Source organism: Moschus berezovskii, chromosome 6 (genome assembly GCF_049115385.1).
Source record: "Moschus berezovskii isolate FMDL1 chromosome 6, NW_MosBer_1.0, whole genome shotgun sequence".
In the NCBI taxonomy this organism is placed as follows: Eukaryota; Metazoa; Chordata; class Mammalia; order Artiodactyla; family Moschidae; genus Moschus; species Moschus berezovskii.
In genome coordinates, this window is record NC_142465.1 from 108,187,320 (window position 1) to 108,202,332 (window position 15,013).

General features: G+C 44.9%; 1 protein-coding gene across 1 annotated transcript in view; it reads left to right on the top strand.

Annotated features, from left to right (window-relative positions):
* The window catches only part of ANO2 (anoctamin 2), a 342,786-nt gene that overhangs the window by 97,105 nt on the left and 230,668 nt on the right, over positions 1-15,013 (top strand). The window contains exons 8-9 of the mRNA XM_055395798.2: positions 11,971-12,026; positions 14,018-14,059. Coding sequence (XP_055251773.2) covers positions 11,971-12,026; positions 14,018-14,059 — 98 coding nt within the window. The remainder of the gene's footprint in view (positions 1-11,970; positions 12,027-14,017; positions 14,060-15,013) is intronic.

The window sequence follows — 15,013 nt, forward strand, 5'->3', positions numbered from 1 at the left end:
TGTTAGAAGAAAAGGCTTGGGATTAAAGGCATTTAAGTAATTAAGCACATGTCAAGACAATTTGGTGATGGGTAAATATAGTCTCCGTTAAATGCACCGTCTGGGGGGCTCTGGTTTAGATTTATGTCCGGCTAGAGTATAGGGATGAAAGCGGAACGCTGGGGGAACGGGCCCGGTTCTGGGGGGCAAGGAATCAAAACCAAATGAGTTTTCAGGAATTGAGCGCCGTCCCTCCGAGTACCTGTCCCGATGCTTGGCCTGGAGAGGACAGAGCTGAGGGGACAAAGGATACCGTGTCGCCCGGTGGCACTGGTAGATTTCATGAGATTCTCACTTTGGGAGGCAGACCATAGACTGTTCTTCCTGCCGAAGAAACCAGCGATGTCTTGGAAGCTAAATGCGAGAGCTCAGGTTTTATATTATGAGGGTGTTTTTGGGTATCAGCTCCAGGGTCTAAGTCCACCCAACTCTGGTCCTTGACCCTGACCCTGTGGATGCAGAGGGGTGGTGTTGCTGGGCTTGGCTGGGTCAGCAGAGCCGGGGCCTGTCCTGGATAGAGAGAAAACGTGAGCCTTTTCCCAGGGGATTATGGTTCTAAGCAGCAGGTGTGAAGAGTCTGGTGACTTGAAGGGACTTTGGGGATCAATAAAGAGGTCCTCGGTGAGCCATGCTTTGTGTGAGCTGAGGCACCACTTCTCTTTGGGGAAAGAGGGAATGGAAAATGTCCGTCCTTCTGCCTGGCCCCCCCCCCCCCACTTCTGGGAATAAGAGGGCAGAAGAGGGGGTCTGTCTCCCCCTGGGTCTCGAGCAGGGAGGAAGGCCTTTGGATATTATCCTGAAGAAGAAAGCCTTCCTGTTTCTGGCCAGATGGGTGATGTACGATGGAACCAATTAGCTGAAAAGAAAGGGAAAAATTCAGAATTTCAATTTTCAAAGCAGAGACTCTTTTTTTTGTAAAAAAAGAAAACGTTTGATTATTTTCTTCTTTCGAACTGATTTCCATGCTTGTTTGGGGGTAGATTCTTGGTGTCTGAAGTCTGTGGTTGAGAGGCCAAAGTGGTGCTCATTTTTGGGTGAAATTAGGGATACATGGTTACTTTTCAGCGTGCCTCTTCCCCTCCCCATTCCTCCTCCTTTTGTGTACCATCCCCTCCCTCCACCCAGCAGCCACTGATGGGAGGGCCCACCTGTTATCACCTGAGAAAGGGGAGACCCACAGCAGTGAGGCAGACATCGTCTGCTACAGCATTGTGGAGCTCTGGTTTGATGACCTGAATTGTCTTGGCTCCAAGGCAAAAAATACTTGGTCTGGGCTTCCTCTCTTAGGAAGCAGACTAGTTAACCAGGGTTTACGATTCCTTCATCAGCTGCTGCTGCTGCTGCTGTTTAGTTGCTTAGTTGTGTCCGACTCTTTGTGACCCCGTGAACTGCAGCCTGCCAAGCTCCTCTGTCCACGGGATTCTCCAGGTAAGAATACTGGAGTGGGTTGCCATTTCATTCTTCTGGGGATCTTCCTGACCCAGGGATGGTACCCAAGTCTCCTGCTTGGCAGGCAGATTTTTTACCGTGGAGCTGCCTGGGACAGGTTGCTAAAGAACATTGGAGTAGTGCGAAGGTGGACGCCTGTGATAAAAGAGAAGAGATCCTGCGATCACTCCCGCCACAGGACTGCTTCCTCTTCCGGGTAACAACCGTGACCCCTTAAGTGTTCCCCATAGTGAGGTGGGAGCTGCAGGAGACTCCAGTGAGAGGGGCGTTCTCCCTGGCCTCAGGTACCTTGCAGACTTTTAGGGGCTACCAAAGAAGGAGAATGACAACCCACTCCAGTATTCTTGCCTGGGAAATCCCAGGAACAGAGGAACCTGGCGGGCAACAGTCCATGGGGATGCAAAGAGTTGGACTCGGCTTAGCGACTAAACAACAAACAAAGAAGCAGTGAACAACATTCTAGAAGTGAACCTGGCATTCAGTGCCAAGGAGCTTTATTTCCCTTGGGAGGTGGGTGCATAGTTTTAGACCTCCGACGATTCGAGGTCTTTTCCGAGGCTTAAGCCACAGGACCCAAGAGTTTAGGTCTTCTGTCCAGTGCTCTCAGACCCTGGGCTATTGTGCTGTGCAAAGCCTTGAATTAGCAGGAGAGTTCCACACCTGCTGAAAGCTTGCATGCTGTTCTGGTATTGTCTGCAGGGTATATGCTGCTGCCATGGCAACCAAAGGGTGGGCATGACTGCAAGGATTGAGTGGCCAGTGAGTAGGTTTGCAGTCTGACTGGAGCCCTGCCCGCCTGTGATACTTCAGCCTGTATCCATTTCGACAGCTCGTCTGTCGCTCTGAACCACCCCCTGCCCCTTCCCGACTTGGGAGCCCTCCCCTTGATGACTGTAGGGTGGCTTCCTATGGCTGTGTTTATGGCTCTTTAACTGATTAATGATGCTCTGGGGGAAATTGTAGTCTTGAGAGGAAGACAGATCTGTAGCTCATTCAGACCCTGGACACCCCTCCCCCACCTACAATCTCTTTACCCACCCTCCAGCGGCCTGCCACCCCCCACTGGTATTTCTGATGTTTTCCGTACATACCAAGGAGGAAATATAAAAATCAGGAAAGGACTGGTTCTTGGGTGACGCTTCAGCACTGAGATCTCAGCCCTCAATGCACTGAAAGAGTGGCCACTTCTGCTGGGCACCCCTGCAGCCTCTGCTCCCATGTGGGCCATAGCTGGATTCTGGAATGTGAGCGGCATGGTTGGAGAAAGAGGAGGCTGGTGGAGGGAGGAGGATTGTTTGAGAGCCTCTGAGGCTCTGAGCATGTGGTGGGGCACCAAGTGGGCACAGGAGGTGGAAAACCATGAATTTTAATGAGTCACTGTTGTGGAACTTCGCCACCCAAACTTGTCCTCTCTCCAGAGTGGTGCAAATGCAGATGACTTTGCATTTGGACATCATACATAGTTCCCTCCAGAACCGATTTCCCCCTCATCACTCTGCTGTCTACAGCCTCTCTGGAAAGAATGGTTCAGGGCAGAAAGCGTGTTTGAGACCAGGGAAATCATCATGTACCAGAGAGCCTTCCCCCCAGAACCACCCCCCTCCACCAAATGTACATCCCACATGGCAGAGTCCTTGAGCTGTTGAGATATAATCCCTCCCATCTGGGAGCCAGTGACCCAGGGCAGCCTGTCCTGAGTCACAGAGCCTACAGGCTCTTTATAGTCTCTGAATCACACCATGAATGAAGCGAGGGGATGGTAGAAGAGCATCTTGGAGTTATAGAGGTGGGACCACTCCTTCAGGTAACAGCTGTTTAGTAGGGTCTGCTGTGCACCCAGTACTGTAGAATACAGTCAGGATTTTAAAGAAATGGATCCCTTGTGGTTCCCCAACTTTGTGACCCTTTTTGCATTGGAAAAGGCTTCCCTGGTGGCTCAGACGGTAAAGCGTCTGTCTGCAATGCAGAATCTCTGAGTTTGATCCCTGGGTTGGGAAGGTCCCCTGGAGAAGGAAATGGCAACCCGCTCCAGTATTCTTGCCTGGAAAATTCCATGGACGGAGGAACCTGGTTGGTTACAGTCCGTGGGGTTGCAAAGAGTCGGACACAACTGAGCAACTTCACTTTGCACTGGAAAAGATTATCGAGAGCACCCAGAGCGTTGTCATCTAGGCAGGTGTATTGATCAGTATCTATTGTATTAGAAGTTAAAACCGAGAAGAGTTTATTTATTTATTTTTTTTTTGAAAGTGGTAAGATGGATTTTTTTTTTGTAGTTAATTTATTTTTTATTGGAGGCAAATTATTTTACAATATTATATTGGTTGGTTTTGCCATACATTGATATGAATTTGCCCCGGGTTTACATAAGTTCCCCCTCCTGAACCCCCCCTCCCACCTCCCTCCTCCCTTTATCCTCCCTCTGGGTCATTCCCGCATGCAAGCCCCAAGCATCCTATAACATGCATCGACCCTGAACTGGTGATTCGTTTCACATATGACAACATACGTGTTTCAATGCCATTCTCCCAAATCATCCCACCCTCACCCTCTCCCATAGAGTCCCAAAGACTGTTCTATACATCTGTGTCTCTTTTGCTGTCTCGTATACAGGGTTATCATTTGCATCTTTCTAAATTCCATGTATATGTGTTAGTATACTGTATTGGTGTTTTTCTTTCTGGCTTACTTCACTCTGTATAATAGGCTCCAGTTTCATCCACCTCATTAGAACTGATTCAAATGTATTCTTTTTAATGGCTGATTAATACTCCATTGTGTATATGTACCAAAGCTTTCTTATCCATTCGTCTGCAGATGGACATCTAGGTTGCTTCCATGTCCTGGCTATTATAAACAGTGCTGCAATGAACATTGGAGTACACGTGTCTCTTTCAATTCTGGTTTCCTTGGTGTGTATGCCCAGGAGTGCGATTGCTGGATCATATGGCAGTTCTATTTCCAATTTTTTGAAGAATCTCCACACTGTTCTCCATAGTGGCTGTACTAGTTTGCATTCCCACCAACAGTGTAAGAGGGTTCCTTTCTCTCCACATCCTCTCCAGCATTTATTGCATGTAGACTTTTGGATAGCAGCCATTTTGACTGGTGTGAAATGGTATCTCATTGTGGTTTTGATTTGCATCTCTCTGATTATGAGGGATGTTGAGCATTTTTTCATGTGTTTGTTAGCCATCTTTATGTCTTCTTTGGAGAAATGTCTGTTTAGTTCTTTGGCCCATTTTTTGATTGGGTCATTTATTTTTCTGGAATTGAGCTGCAGGAGCTGCTTGTATAATTTGGAGATTAATCCTTTATCAGTTGCTTCATTTGCTATTATTTTCTCCCATTCTGAAGGCTGTCTTTTCACCTTACTTATAGTTTCCTTTGCTGTGCAGAAGCTTTTGATTTTAATTAGGTCCCATTTGTTTATTTTTGCTTTTATTTCCAATATTCTGGGAGGTGGGTCATGGAGGATCCTGCTGTGATTTATGTCGGAGAGTGTTTTGCCTACGTTCTCCTCTAGGAGTTTTATAGTTTCTGGTCTTACATTTAGCTCTCTAATCCATTTTGAGTTTATTTTGGTGTATGGTGTTAGGAAGTGTTCTAGTTTCATTCTTTTACAAGTGGCTGACCAGTTTTCCCAGCACCACTTGTTAAAGAGACTGTCTTTTCTCCATTTTATATTCTTGCCTCCTTTGTCAAAGATGAGGTGTCCATAGATGCGTGGATTTATCTCTGGACTTTCTATTTTGTTCCATTGATCTATATTTCTGTCTTTATGCCAGTACCATACTGTCTTGATGACTGTGGCTTTGTAGTAGAGCCTGAAGTCCGGCAGGTTAATTCCCCCAGTTCCATTTTTCTTCCTCAAGATTGCTTTGGCTATTCGAGGTTTTTTGTATTTCCATACAAATTGTGAGATTATTTGTTCTAGTTCTGTGAAAAATATTGTTGGCAGCTTGATAGGGATTGCATTGAATGTATAAATTACTTTGGGTAGTATACTCATTTTTACAATATTTATTCTTCCAATCCATGAACATGGTATATTTCTCCATCTATTAGTGTCCTCTTTGATTGGTTTCAGTAGTGTTTTATAGTTTTCTATGTACAAGTCTTTTGTTTCCTTAGGTAGATATATTCCTAAGTATTTAATTCTTTTCGTTGCAACAGTGAATGGAATAGTTTCCTTAATTTCTCTTTCTATTTTCTCATTATTAGTAAATAGGAATGCAAGGGATTTCTGTGTGTTGATTTTATATCCTGCAACGTTACTGTAATCATTGATTAGCTCTAGTAGTTTTCTGGTAGAGTCTCTAGGGTTTTCTGTGTAGAGGATCATGTCATCAGCGAACAGTGAAAGTTTTACTTCTTCTTTTCCAATTTGTATTCCTTTTATGTCTTTTTCTGCTCTGATTGCTGTAGTCAAAACTTCTAGAACTATGTTGAATAGTAGTGGTGAGAGTGGGCACCCTTGTCTTGTTCCTGACTTTAGGGGAAATGCTTTCAGTTTTTCACCATTGAGGATAATGTTTGCTGTGGGTTTGTCATATATAGCTTTTATTATGTTGAGGTATGTCCCTTCTATTCCCACTTTCTGGAGGGTTTTTATCATAAATGGATGTTGAATTTTGTCGAAGGCTTTCTCTGCATCTATTGAGATAATCATATGATTTTTATTTTTCAGTTTGTTAATGTGGTGTATTACGTTGACTGATTTGCGGATATTGAAGAATCCTTGCATTCCTGGGATAAAGCCCACTTGGTCATGATGTATGATCTTCTTAATATGCTGTTGGATTCTGATTGCTAGAATTTTGTTAAGGATTTTTGCATCTATGTTCATCAGTGATATTGGCCTGTAGTTTTCTTTTTTTGTGGGGTCTTTAGGTTTGGGGATTAGGGTGATGGTGGCCTCATAGAATGAGTTTGGAAGTTTCCCTTCCTCAGCAATTTTCTGGAAGAGTTTGAGTAGAATAGGTGTTAGCTCTTCTCTAAATTTTTGGTAGAATTCAGCTGTGAAGCCGTCTGGACCTGGGCTTTTGTTTGCTGGGAGATTTTTGATTACAGTTTCAATTTCCGTGCTTGTGATGGGTCTGTTCAGATTTTCTATTTCTTCCTGGTTCAGTTTTGGAAAGTTGTATTTTTCTAGGAATTTGTCCATTTCTTCCAGGTTATTCATTTTATTGCCATATAATTCCTGATAGTATTCTCTAATAATCCTTTGTATTTCTGTGTTGTCAGTTGTGATCTCTCCATTTTCATTTCTAATTTTATTGATTTGGTTCTTCTCCCTTTGTTTCTTGATAAGTCTGGCTAGTGGTTTGTCAATTTTATTTACCTTCTCAAAGAACCAGCTTTTGGCTTTGTTGATTTTTGCTATAGTCTCTTTTGTTTCTTTTGCATTTATCTCTGCCCTAATTTTTACAATTTCTTTCCTTCTACTGACCCTGGGGTTCTTCATTTCTTCCTTTTCTAGTTGATTTAGATGTAGAGTTAGGTTATTTAGTTGACTTTTTTCTTGTTTCTTGAGGTGTGCCTGTATTGCTATGAACTTCCCCCTTAGCACTGCTTTTACAGTGTCCCAGAGGTTTTGGGTTGTTGTGTTTTCATTTTCATTCATTTCTATGCATATTTTGATTTCTCTTTTGATTTCTTCTATGATTTGTTCGTTGTTCAGCAGCGTGTTGTTCAGCCTCCATATGTTGGCATGTTTAATAGTTTTTCTCCCATAATTGAGATCTAATTTTACTGCATTGTGGTCAGAAAAGATGCATGGAATGATTTCAACTTTTTTGAATTTACCAAGGCTAGATTTATGGCCCAGGATGTGATCTATCCTGGAAAAGGTTCCATGTGCACTTGAGAAAAAGGTGAAATTCATTGTTTTGGGGTGAAATGTCCTATAGATATCAATTAGGTCTAACTGGTCTATTGTATCATTTAAAGATTGTGTTTCCTTGTTAATTTTCTGTTTAGTTGATCTATCCATAGATGTAAGTGGGGTATTAAAATCTCCCACTATTATTGCATTATTGTTAATTTCCCCTTTCATACTTGTTAGTAATTGTCTTACATATTGCGGTGCTCCTATGTTGGGTGCATAAATATTTATAATTGTTATATCTTCATCTTGGATTGATCCTTTGATCATTATGTAGTTTCCTTCTTTGTCTCTTTTCACAGCCTTTGTTTTAAAGTCTATTTTATCTGATATGAGTATTGCTACTCCTGCTTTCTTTTGGTCTCTATTTGCATGGAATATCTTTTTCCAGCCCTTCACTTTCAGTCTGTATGTGTCCCTCGTTTTGAGGTGGGTCTCTTGCAGACAACATATATGGGGGTCTTGTTTTTGTATCCATTCAGCCAGCCTTTGTCTTTTGGTTGGGGCATTCAACCCATTTACGTTTAAGGTAATTATTGATAAGTACGATCCCGTAGCCATTTTCTTTATTGCTTTGGGTTCGAGTTTATACACCCTTTCTGTGTTTGCTGTCTAGAAAAGATCCTTTAGCATTTGTTGGAGAGCTGGTTTGGTAATGCTGAATTCTCTCAGCTTTTGCTTGTCTGTAAAGCTTTTGATTTCTCCTTCATATTTGAATGAGATCCTTGCTGGGTACAGTAGTCTGGGCTGTAGGTTATTTTCTTTCATCACTTTAAGTATGTCTTGCCATTCCCTCCTGGCCTGAAGAGTTTCTGTTGAAAGATCAGCTGTTATCCTTATGGGAATCCCCTTGTGTGTTATTTGCTGTTTTTCCCTTGCTGCTTTTAATATTTGTTCTTTGTGTTTGATCTTTGTTAATTTGATTAATATGTGTCTAGGAGTATTTCGCGTTGGGTTTATCCTGTTGGGGACTCTCTGGGTTTCTTGGACTTGGGTGATTATTTCTTTCCCTATTTTAGGGAAGTTTTCAACTATTATCTCCTCAAGTATTCTCTCATGGTCTTTCTTTTTGTCTTCTTCTTCTGGGATTCCTATGATTCGAATGTTGGAGCGTTTAACATTGTCCCAGATGTCTCTAATATTGTTCTCATTTCTTTTAATTTGTTTTTCTTTTTTCCTCTCTGTTTCATTTATTTCTACAATTCTATCTTCTAGCTCGCTTATCCTGTCTTCTGCCTCTGTTATTCTACTGTTTGTTCCCTCCAGAGTGTTTGATCTCATCTATTGTATTATTCATTGTATATTGACTCTTTTTTATTTCCTCTAAGTCCTTATTAAACCTTTCTTCCATCTTCTCAATCCTTTTCTCCAGGTTATTTATCTGTAACTCCATTTTGCTTTCAAGATTTTGAATCATTTTCACCACCAAAATTCGAAATTCTTTTTCATGTAGATTCCCTATATCTTCCTCTTTTGTTTGTGTTGGTGGGCATTTATCTTGTTCCTTTACTTGCTGGGTATTTCTCTGCTTCTTCATCTTGCTTATAATGCTTTGCTTGGGGTGGCCTTTCCCTCTTCTGGCCGTTTGTGGAGTTCTCTTTATTATGTAGTTTCCTTGCTGTGTGTGGGGTTGGACAGGTGACTTGTCAAGGTTCCCTGGTTATGGAAGCCTGTGTCGGTGTTCTGGTGGGTGGAGCTGGATTTGTTCTCTCTGGAGTGCAATGAAGTGTCCAGTAATGAGTTATGAGATGTCAGTGGGTTTGGAGTGACTTTGGGCAGCCTGTATATTGAAGCTCAGGGCTAGTTTCCTGTGTTACTGGAGAATTTGCGTGGTATGTCTTGCTCTGGAACTTGTTGACCCTTGGGTTTAGCGTAGGTATGGAGACGTTTGATGAGCTCCTATCGATTAATGTTCCCTGGAGTCAGGACTTCTCTGGTGTTCTCAGGATTCGGGCTTAAGCCTCTTGCCTCTGGTTTTTGGTCTTATTCTTGGAGTAGTCTTTAGACATCTCTATCTGTCATTTCCAAGGTGGTTCCCTCTGTTTTAGCTTCTGTCTGCTGGTCTCTTCAGTGTCTAATTTCCGCCCTGATACTAGGGGGTGGGTGGACACTTTTTAAGGCTCAGTTGTTCAGTCCTGTTCTGGGAAGGGAGGAACGCTGCAGTCGATTATCTCTGGTGTCTGTGGGGAGTGCTCGCAGCGTCTCAGCCACACTGGGTTTGCCCCCGCTCACAGCACGTATGCTGTCCCAGTCTATACTGCACAGGCTCTAGGTTGCTCTGCCAGGAAGTGTCCGAGGCCAGCGCCGGGTTGAAGGACTTCCCAGGTCTGAGCGGCTCAAGTTCAGGTTCTCAGGTACTCCACAAAGGCGCAGACATGGTTGGGCCTGCGTTAAGTGCCTTCCCCAGTCCGAGCAGCTCAGGGGACCAGGTGTTTGGCGAGCGCGGTCTCTGCGACTTATCGCCTCCCCAGTCCCCGCCACTCAGTTTTCTGGGTGTACAACCGGCGCACCTTCTCAGGGGGATATCGACCGGCCCGAGCCCAAGAAGTCCTGAATAGCAACAAGCCTGCCTGCAGTTTGTATCGGATGCCTTTCTGGGGCCGCGGTTGCCCGCTCCGGCTCTGGCTGCGCTCCCTGCCTGTCTCGGCGGGGGATGGGGGATGGGCCAGTCGCAGCCGGCTCACTCTGCTCAGTCCTTTATTCTGTGAGCAGGGCTGGCCGAGTCGTAGGTTAGAGCTTTCCGCCTTTTCGTGGGGAAGCTATCCCACAGTCTGCTTTGCTCTCCCCAGTTCTCTCAAATTGTTCTCGCGGCATTCAAGCCCAGTCCTCTCTCTAAGCAGTTCAGCCGGCTCCTCCCTGCCCAGCCCCCGCTTGCTAATGGCGTATGCAGGCATCTGCGCTGCTTCTCCGCTGGGAGTTACCGTTTGGCGGGTAATCTGTGGGTTTTAAAAAAATCTTAAAAAAAAAAGAGGGTTATGTGGCCCTCTGAGCTTCCAAGGCTCGCCACAGAATCGCCAGTGAGAATGTTTCCTGGTGTTTGGAAACTTCTCTCTTTTTAAAGCCTCCCTTCCCGGGACGGAGCTCCGTCCTTACTTCTTTTGTCTCGCTTTTTATCTTTTATGTTTTTTCCTACCTCCTTTCGAAGACAATGGGCTGCTTTTCTGGGTGCCTGACGTCCTCTGCCAGCATTCAGAAGTTGTTTTGTGGACTTTCCTCGTGTTCAAAAGTTCTTTTGATGAATTTGTGGAGGAGAGTGGTCTCGCCGTCCTATTCCTCCGCCATCTTGTTCCTCTGGTCCGAGAAGAGTTTAAAACATAAGGATACACAAGCCCCATTCCGTGAGCAGTCAGGGTTGATGTCATCACAGATCATAAAACTCTGCTGTAGACTCCTGAGAGACTAGGAGTGGAAAAGCAAATTTCTTAGTGCTATTATGAAAATCATTCAGGGGACTTCCCTGGTGGTCCAGTGGTTAAGACTCAGCCTTACAGTGCAGGGGACTCCTGCCCAATCCCGGATCAGGGAACTAAGATCCCATGTGCTGAGGGGCACCTGAGCTTGCATGCCGCAGCAACTACTGAGCTCTCATGCCTCAACAGGAGAGTCTGCGTGCAGCGACTGAGGCTCAGTGCAGCCAAATAAATAAATATTTAAAAATAATAGTTCTCACCTTATGGATCCCCCCTGAAAGGGTCATGGGGGCAGATGGGATTCCTCAGACCACACTGAGATCTAATGGTACAGACAGGTCAGTCATGGGCAGTAATAGGTGCTGTCCTGTGAAGGAACAGGGAGGGAGCCAGAAATGAGTTCAGGCAAAATGCGGTGGGATGCACTGATACATACTTTTGTTGGTTATAATGACAGTGATCCATCTGCATGATCATCCCTATGCTGACACTGAACACAGATATTTTCCTGCACTGCTGTGGCTGCCGAGCAGGAGAAGAAGGAGGCAGTGGAGGTGGTTTGGGGGCTGCAGGGATCCGAATGTGTGAGGATAGGACGGACATGACGTTTGAGAGACCCTACCTGATAAGACTCTTGAGAGTCCCTTGCACTGCAGGGAGATCAAAGAGTCAATCCTAAAGGAAATCAACCTTGAATATTCATTGGAAGGACTGATGCCAAAGCTCCGATACTTTGGCCACCTGATGGAAAGAGCCGACTCATAGGAAAAGACCCTGATGCTGGGAAGGATTGAAGGCAAAAGGAGAAAGGGAAGACAGAAATGAGATGGTTGAATGGCATCACCAACGTAATGGACATGAACTTGAGCAAACTCCGGAAGATAGTGAAGGACAGGGAAGCCTGGCGTGCTGCAGTCCATGGGGTCAAAGAGTTGGACACAACTTAGTGATTGAATGACAACACAGTGCCTGATATTTAATCATAACCTTGCTTTTGGGAAATGAAAAAATTATTGTTCTAATAGAGTGAAGTGTGGAAGAAACTTCTTGCCTGGGAGAGTCTGGAAGCAGGGGCCAGTTCTCAACTGAGAGGTGGGCTTGGGGGCATTAATATTTATCGAAGACCAAGGTCAAGGTGAGAAGCCCTGCCCTACAGTGACCGTTTTCATCTTTCTTCTTCTGCAGGTATTAACTCTCTGATAGCAAACAATGTCTATGAGGCTGCCTACCCATTGCACGACGTGAGTACCACCTCCACCAGTCAAAAGGTGGAGCCCTGCAGGCAACGCAGCAGTGACTGTACAGGCAGGAGGGAGCCATGGCATTGATCCACTTTGGCTGGTTCCCGACCACGTGTGAAAGACAGTAATCCCCAGCTTGATATTTGCCAGTTGTCTCAAACTGTCTCAAAAAAAGTGAATGTTTTTGTCTGAGCCTCCTCTGCACTCCCTGCCTTGATTTTGGGGAAAGTGTGAGAAGCTGATTACAGTGTCAAGAGAGATGGGGAAGGTGGATTCAGGGAGGCAAGTCCCAGACTATGATGATACACAGCCTGGACCATTAGGCCCTCCAATGACAGCGAGTGATGTGTGATATTATGTATGTATTATTATATGTGATAATTATATGATAGTGTTATATGATATATATTTATATGCGATATTTTTATGTGATAGTTTTATTTAGATGTACAACTCCCCGTCCTCTATAGGAACATGTATTAAGTGTCAGCATCAGGTCTTTTTTTCTATCTTGACTTTTTTTTTTAATATAAATTTTTACTTTTTTTTTTTTAACACGGAAAGCATTTTGTATTGGGGTATAACCAATTAACAGTGTTGTGGTAGTTTCAGGTGAAAAGCGGAGGGGCTCAGCCATACACGTATATGGATACATTCTCCCCCATACACCCCTCCCATCCAGGCTGCCACATAATAGAGCAGAGTTCCCTGTGTTATACTGTAGGTGCTTGTTGGTTCGGAGAAGGCAATGGCACCCCACTCCAGTACTCTTGCCTGGAAAATCCCATGAATGGAGGAGCCTGGTAGGCTGCAGTCAGTGGGGTCATGAAGAGTTGGACACGACTGAGCGACTTTACTTTCACTTTTCACTTTCGTGCATTGGAGAAGGAAATGGCAACCCACTCCAGTGTTCTTGCCTAGGGAATCCCAGGGACGGGGGAGCCTGGTGGGCTGCTGTCTATGGGGTCATACAGAGTTGGACATGACTGGAGTGACTTAGCAGCAGCAGCAGTAGCTTGTTGGTTATCCATTTTAAATATAGCAATGTGTACGTGACCTTCTGAAAAGTCCCTAACTGTCCCTTCCCTCTGGCAACCATAAGTTCATTCTCTAAGTCTGTGAGTCTCTTCCTGTTTTGTAAGTGAGTTCATACATATCATTTCTTTTTAGATTCCCTATATAAGGGATGTCACATGGTATTTTCCCTTCTCTGTCTGACTTACTTCACTTAGGATGACAATCTCTAAGCCCATCCATGTTACTGCAAATGGCATTATTTCATTCTTTTTAATGACTGAGTAATATTCCATTGTGTATATATACTACATCTCTATCTTTACATTTTTGAAGGAGGTCTCTCAAAATTCCTTCTACTGTTGTGTGGTTAAGAAAACAGAGAAACTAATTATAGCTTTCCTTGGCTGGGAGTAATGTTATAAACATCCCATAACACAATGCAGTGATGTTCTTCAAGATGACTCACAAGGACCTTAACTGGCCCATGAACTCAATGCCCCCCAGCTGCCCTGTCCACCCTGTTGGTCACTTTAGCATCTGCCACATGGTGGTACCAAATGAGACCCGTGGGGCGGCTACCCTGAGTGCCTGACGAGATTTCCCAGGTGACCTTTTCACCTCGCCGACATCCTTGCTGTGGGCACACGTGAGACAAGGTTCTGCCGGGTATGGATGGGGCACAAGGGAGGTTTCCTGGACATGCTAGCCTGTTTCCAGGGCAGGTTCTGCTGTTACATTTGCTGTGAGCAGGTGCAGGAGACTCCGAGGCCTATGAGGGGAGCCACCCCCTGTAAGAGAAGGCTCGTAGGACACACAGCAGGTGCTGGTGACTCAGGAAGCGAACCAGTGTTTCCTTCTGGATCATGCCCTTGACCTTTCTTAAATGGGAATGAAAGAAAAAGATGGCATTAGAAACTTTAAAATAGAACTGTCTCTCTGTTTTTGATCATTCTCTCTGTTTTCTCCTCCCACAGGGTGAATATGACAGTTCAGGGGATGACATGAACGACAGAAAGGTGAGCAGGCCTGATGCTGCACCCAGGGCTCTGGGCTCGGGGACTGCACGTTGGGGTGGGGCTGTGTAGATGCATCCTGGGTGTTCTACTTACTGCTTATCTATATCAACCATTTTTCCACAGTCCCTGCCCCCAGGCATTTGGAAATTTGAGGACCGTTTTTGGTCACTGACATGACTGTGTATCGGGGTGCGGCTGGCATTCCTTGCTTGGTGGACCAGCATTGCCATATCCTAAAATATCCCCAACAGTGGCACACAAAGGCAGCAGGACCACCCCTGATGTCAAGAGAGCTTTAGCTGAGTAACACTGATCATCCAGACCCCTTAATTCAGGGTGTCTCCAACCTCTGGGATCTAATGCCTGGTGATCTGGGGTGGAGCTGATGTAATAATAATAGAAACAAAAGTGAAAGTGTTAGTCACTCAATCGTCTCTGACTCTGCAACTTTATGGACTGTCGCCCACCAGGCTCCTCTGTCCATGGGATTCTCCAGGCAAGAATAACTGGAGTGGGTAGCCATTCCCTTCTTCAGGGGATCTTCCCAACCCAGGGAGTGAACCTGCATCTCCTGCATTGCAGGCTGGTTCCTTACTGTCTGAGCCACCAATAGAAATAAAGTGCACGATGAAGGTCATGTGCTTGAATCATCCCGAAACCACCCCCAGGCAACCCTGGTCTGTGGAAAAATTGTCTTCCACGAGACCAGTCCTTGGTGCCGGAAAGGTTGGAGACCACTGCCTTAATTTATAGATGGGGAAACCGAGGCACAGGATGATGGTACACCTTGTCCATGATAACACTGCCGCGATCAACAGAAGGAGCTAAAACCCCTGTGACCTCAAATCCCATAAACATATACCAGTATCCATGCCATTGTGGCTTGTTTGGGGAGGGTCATCTTTAAGTTATTATTCTCTAGGCAGACAGGTGTGGTACAGCGACCCCCAAATT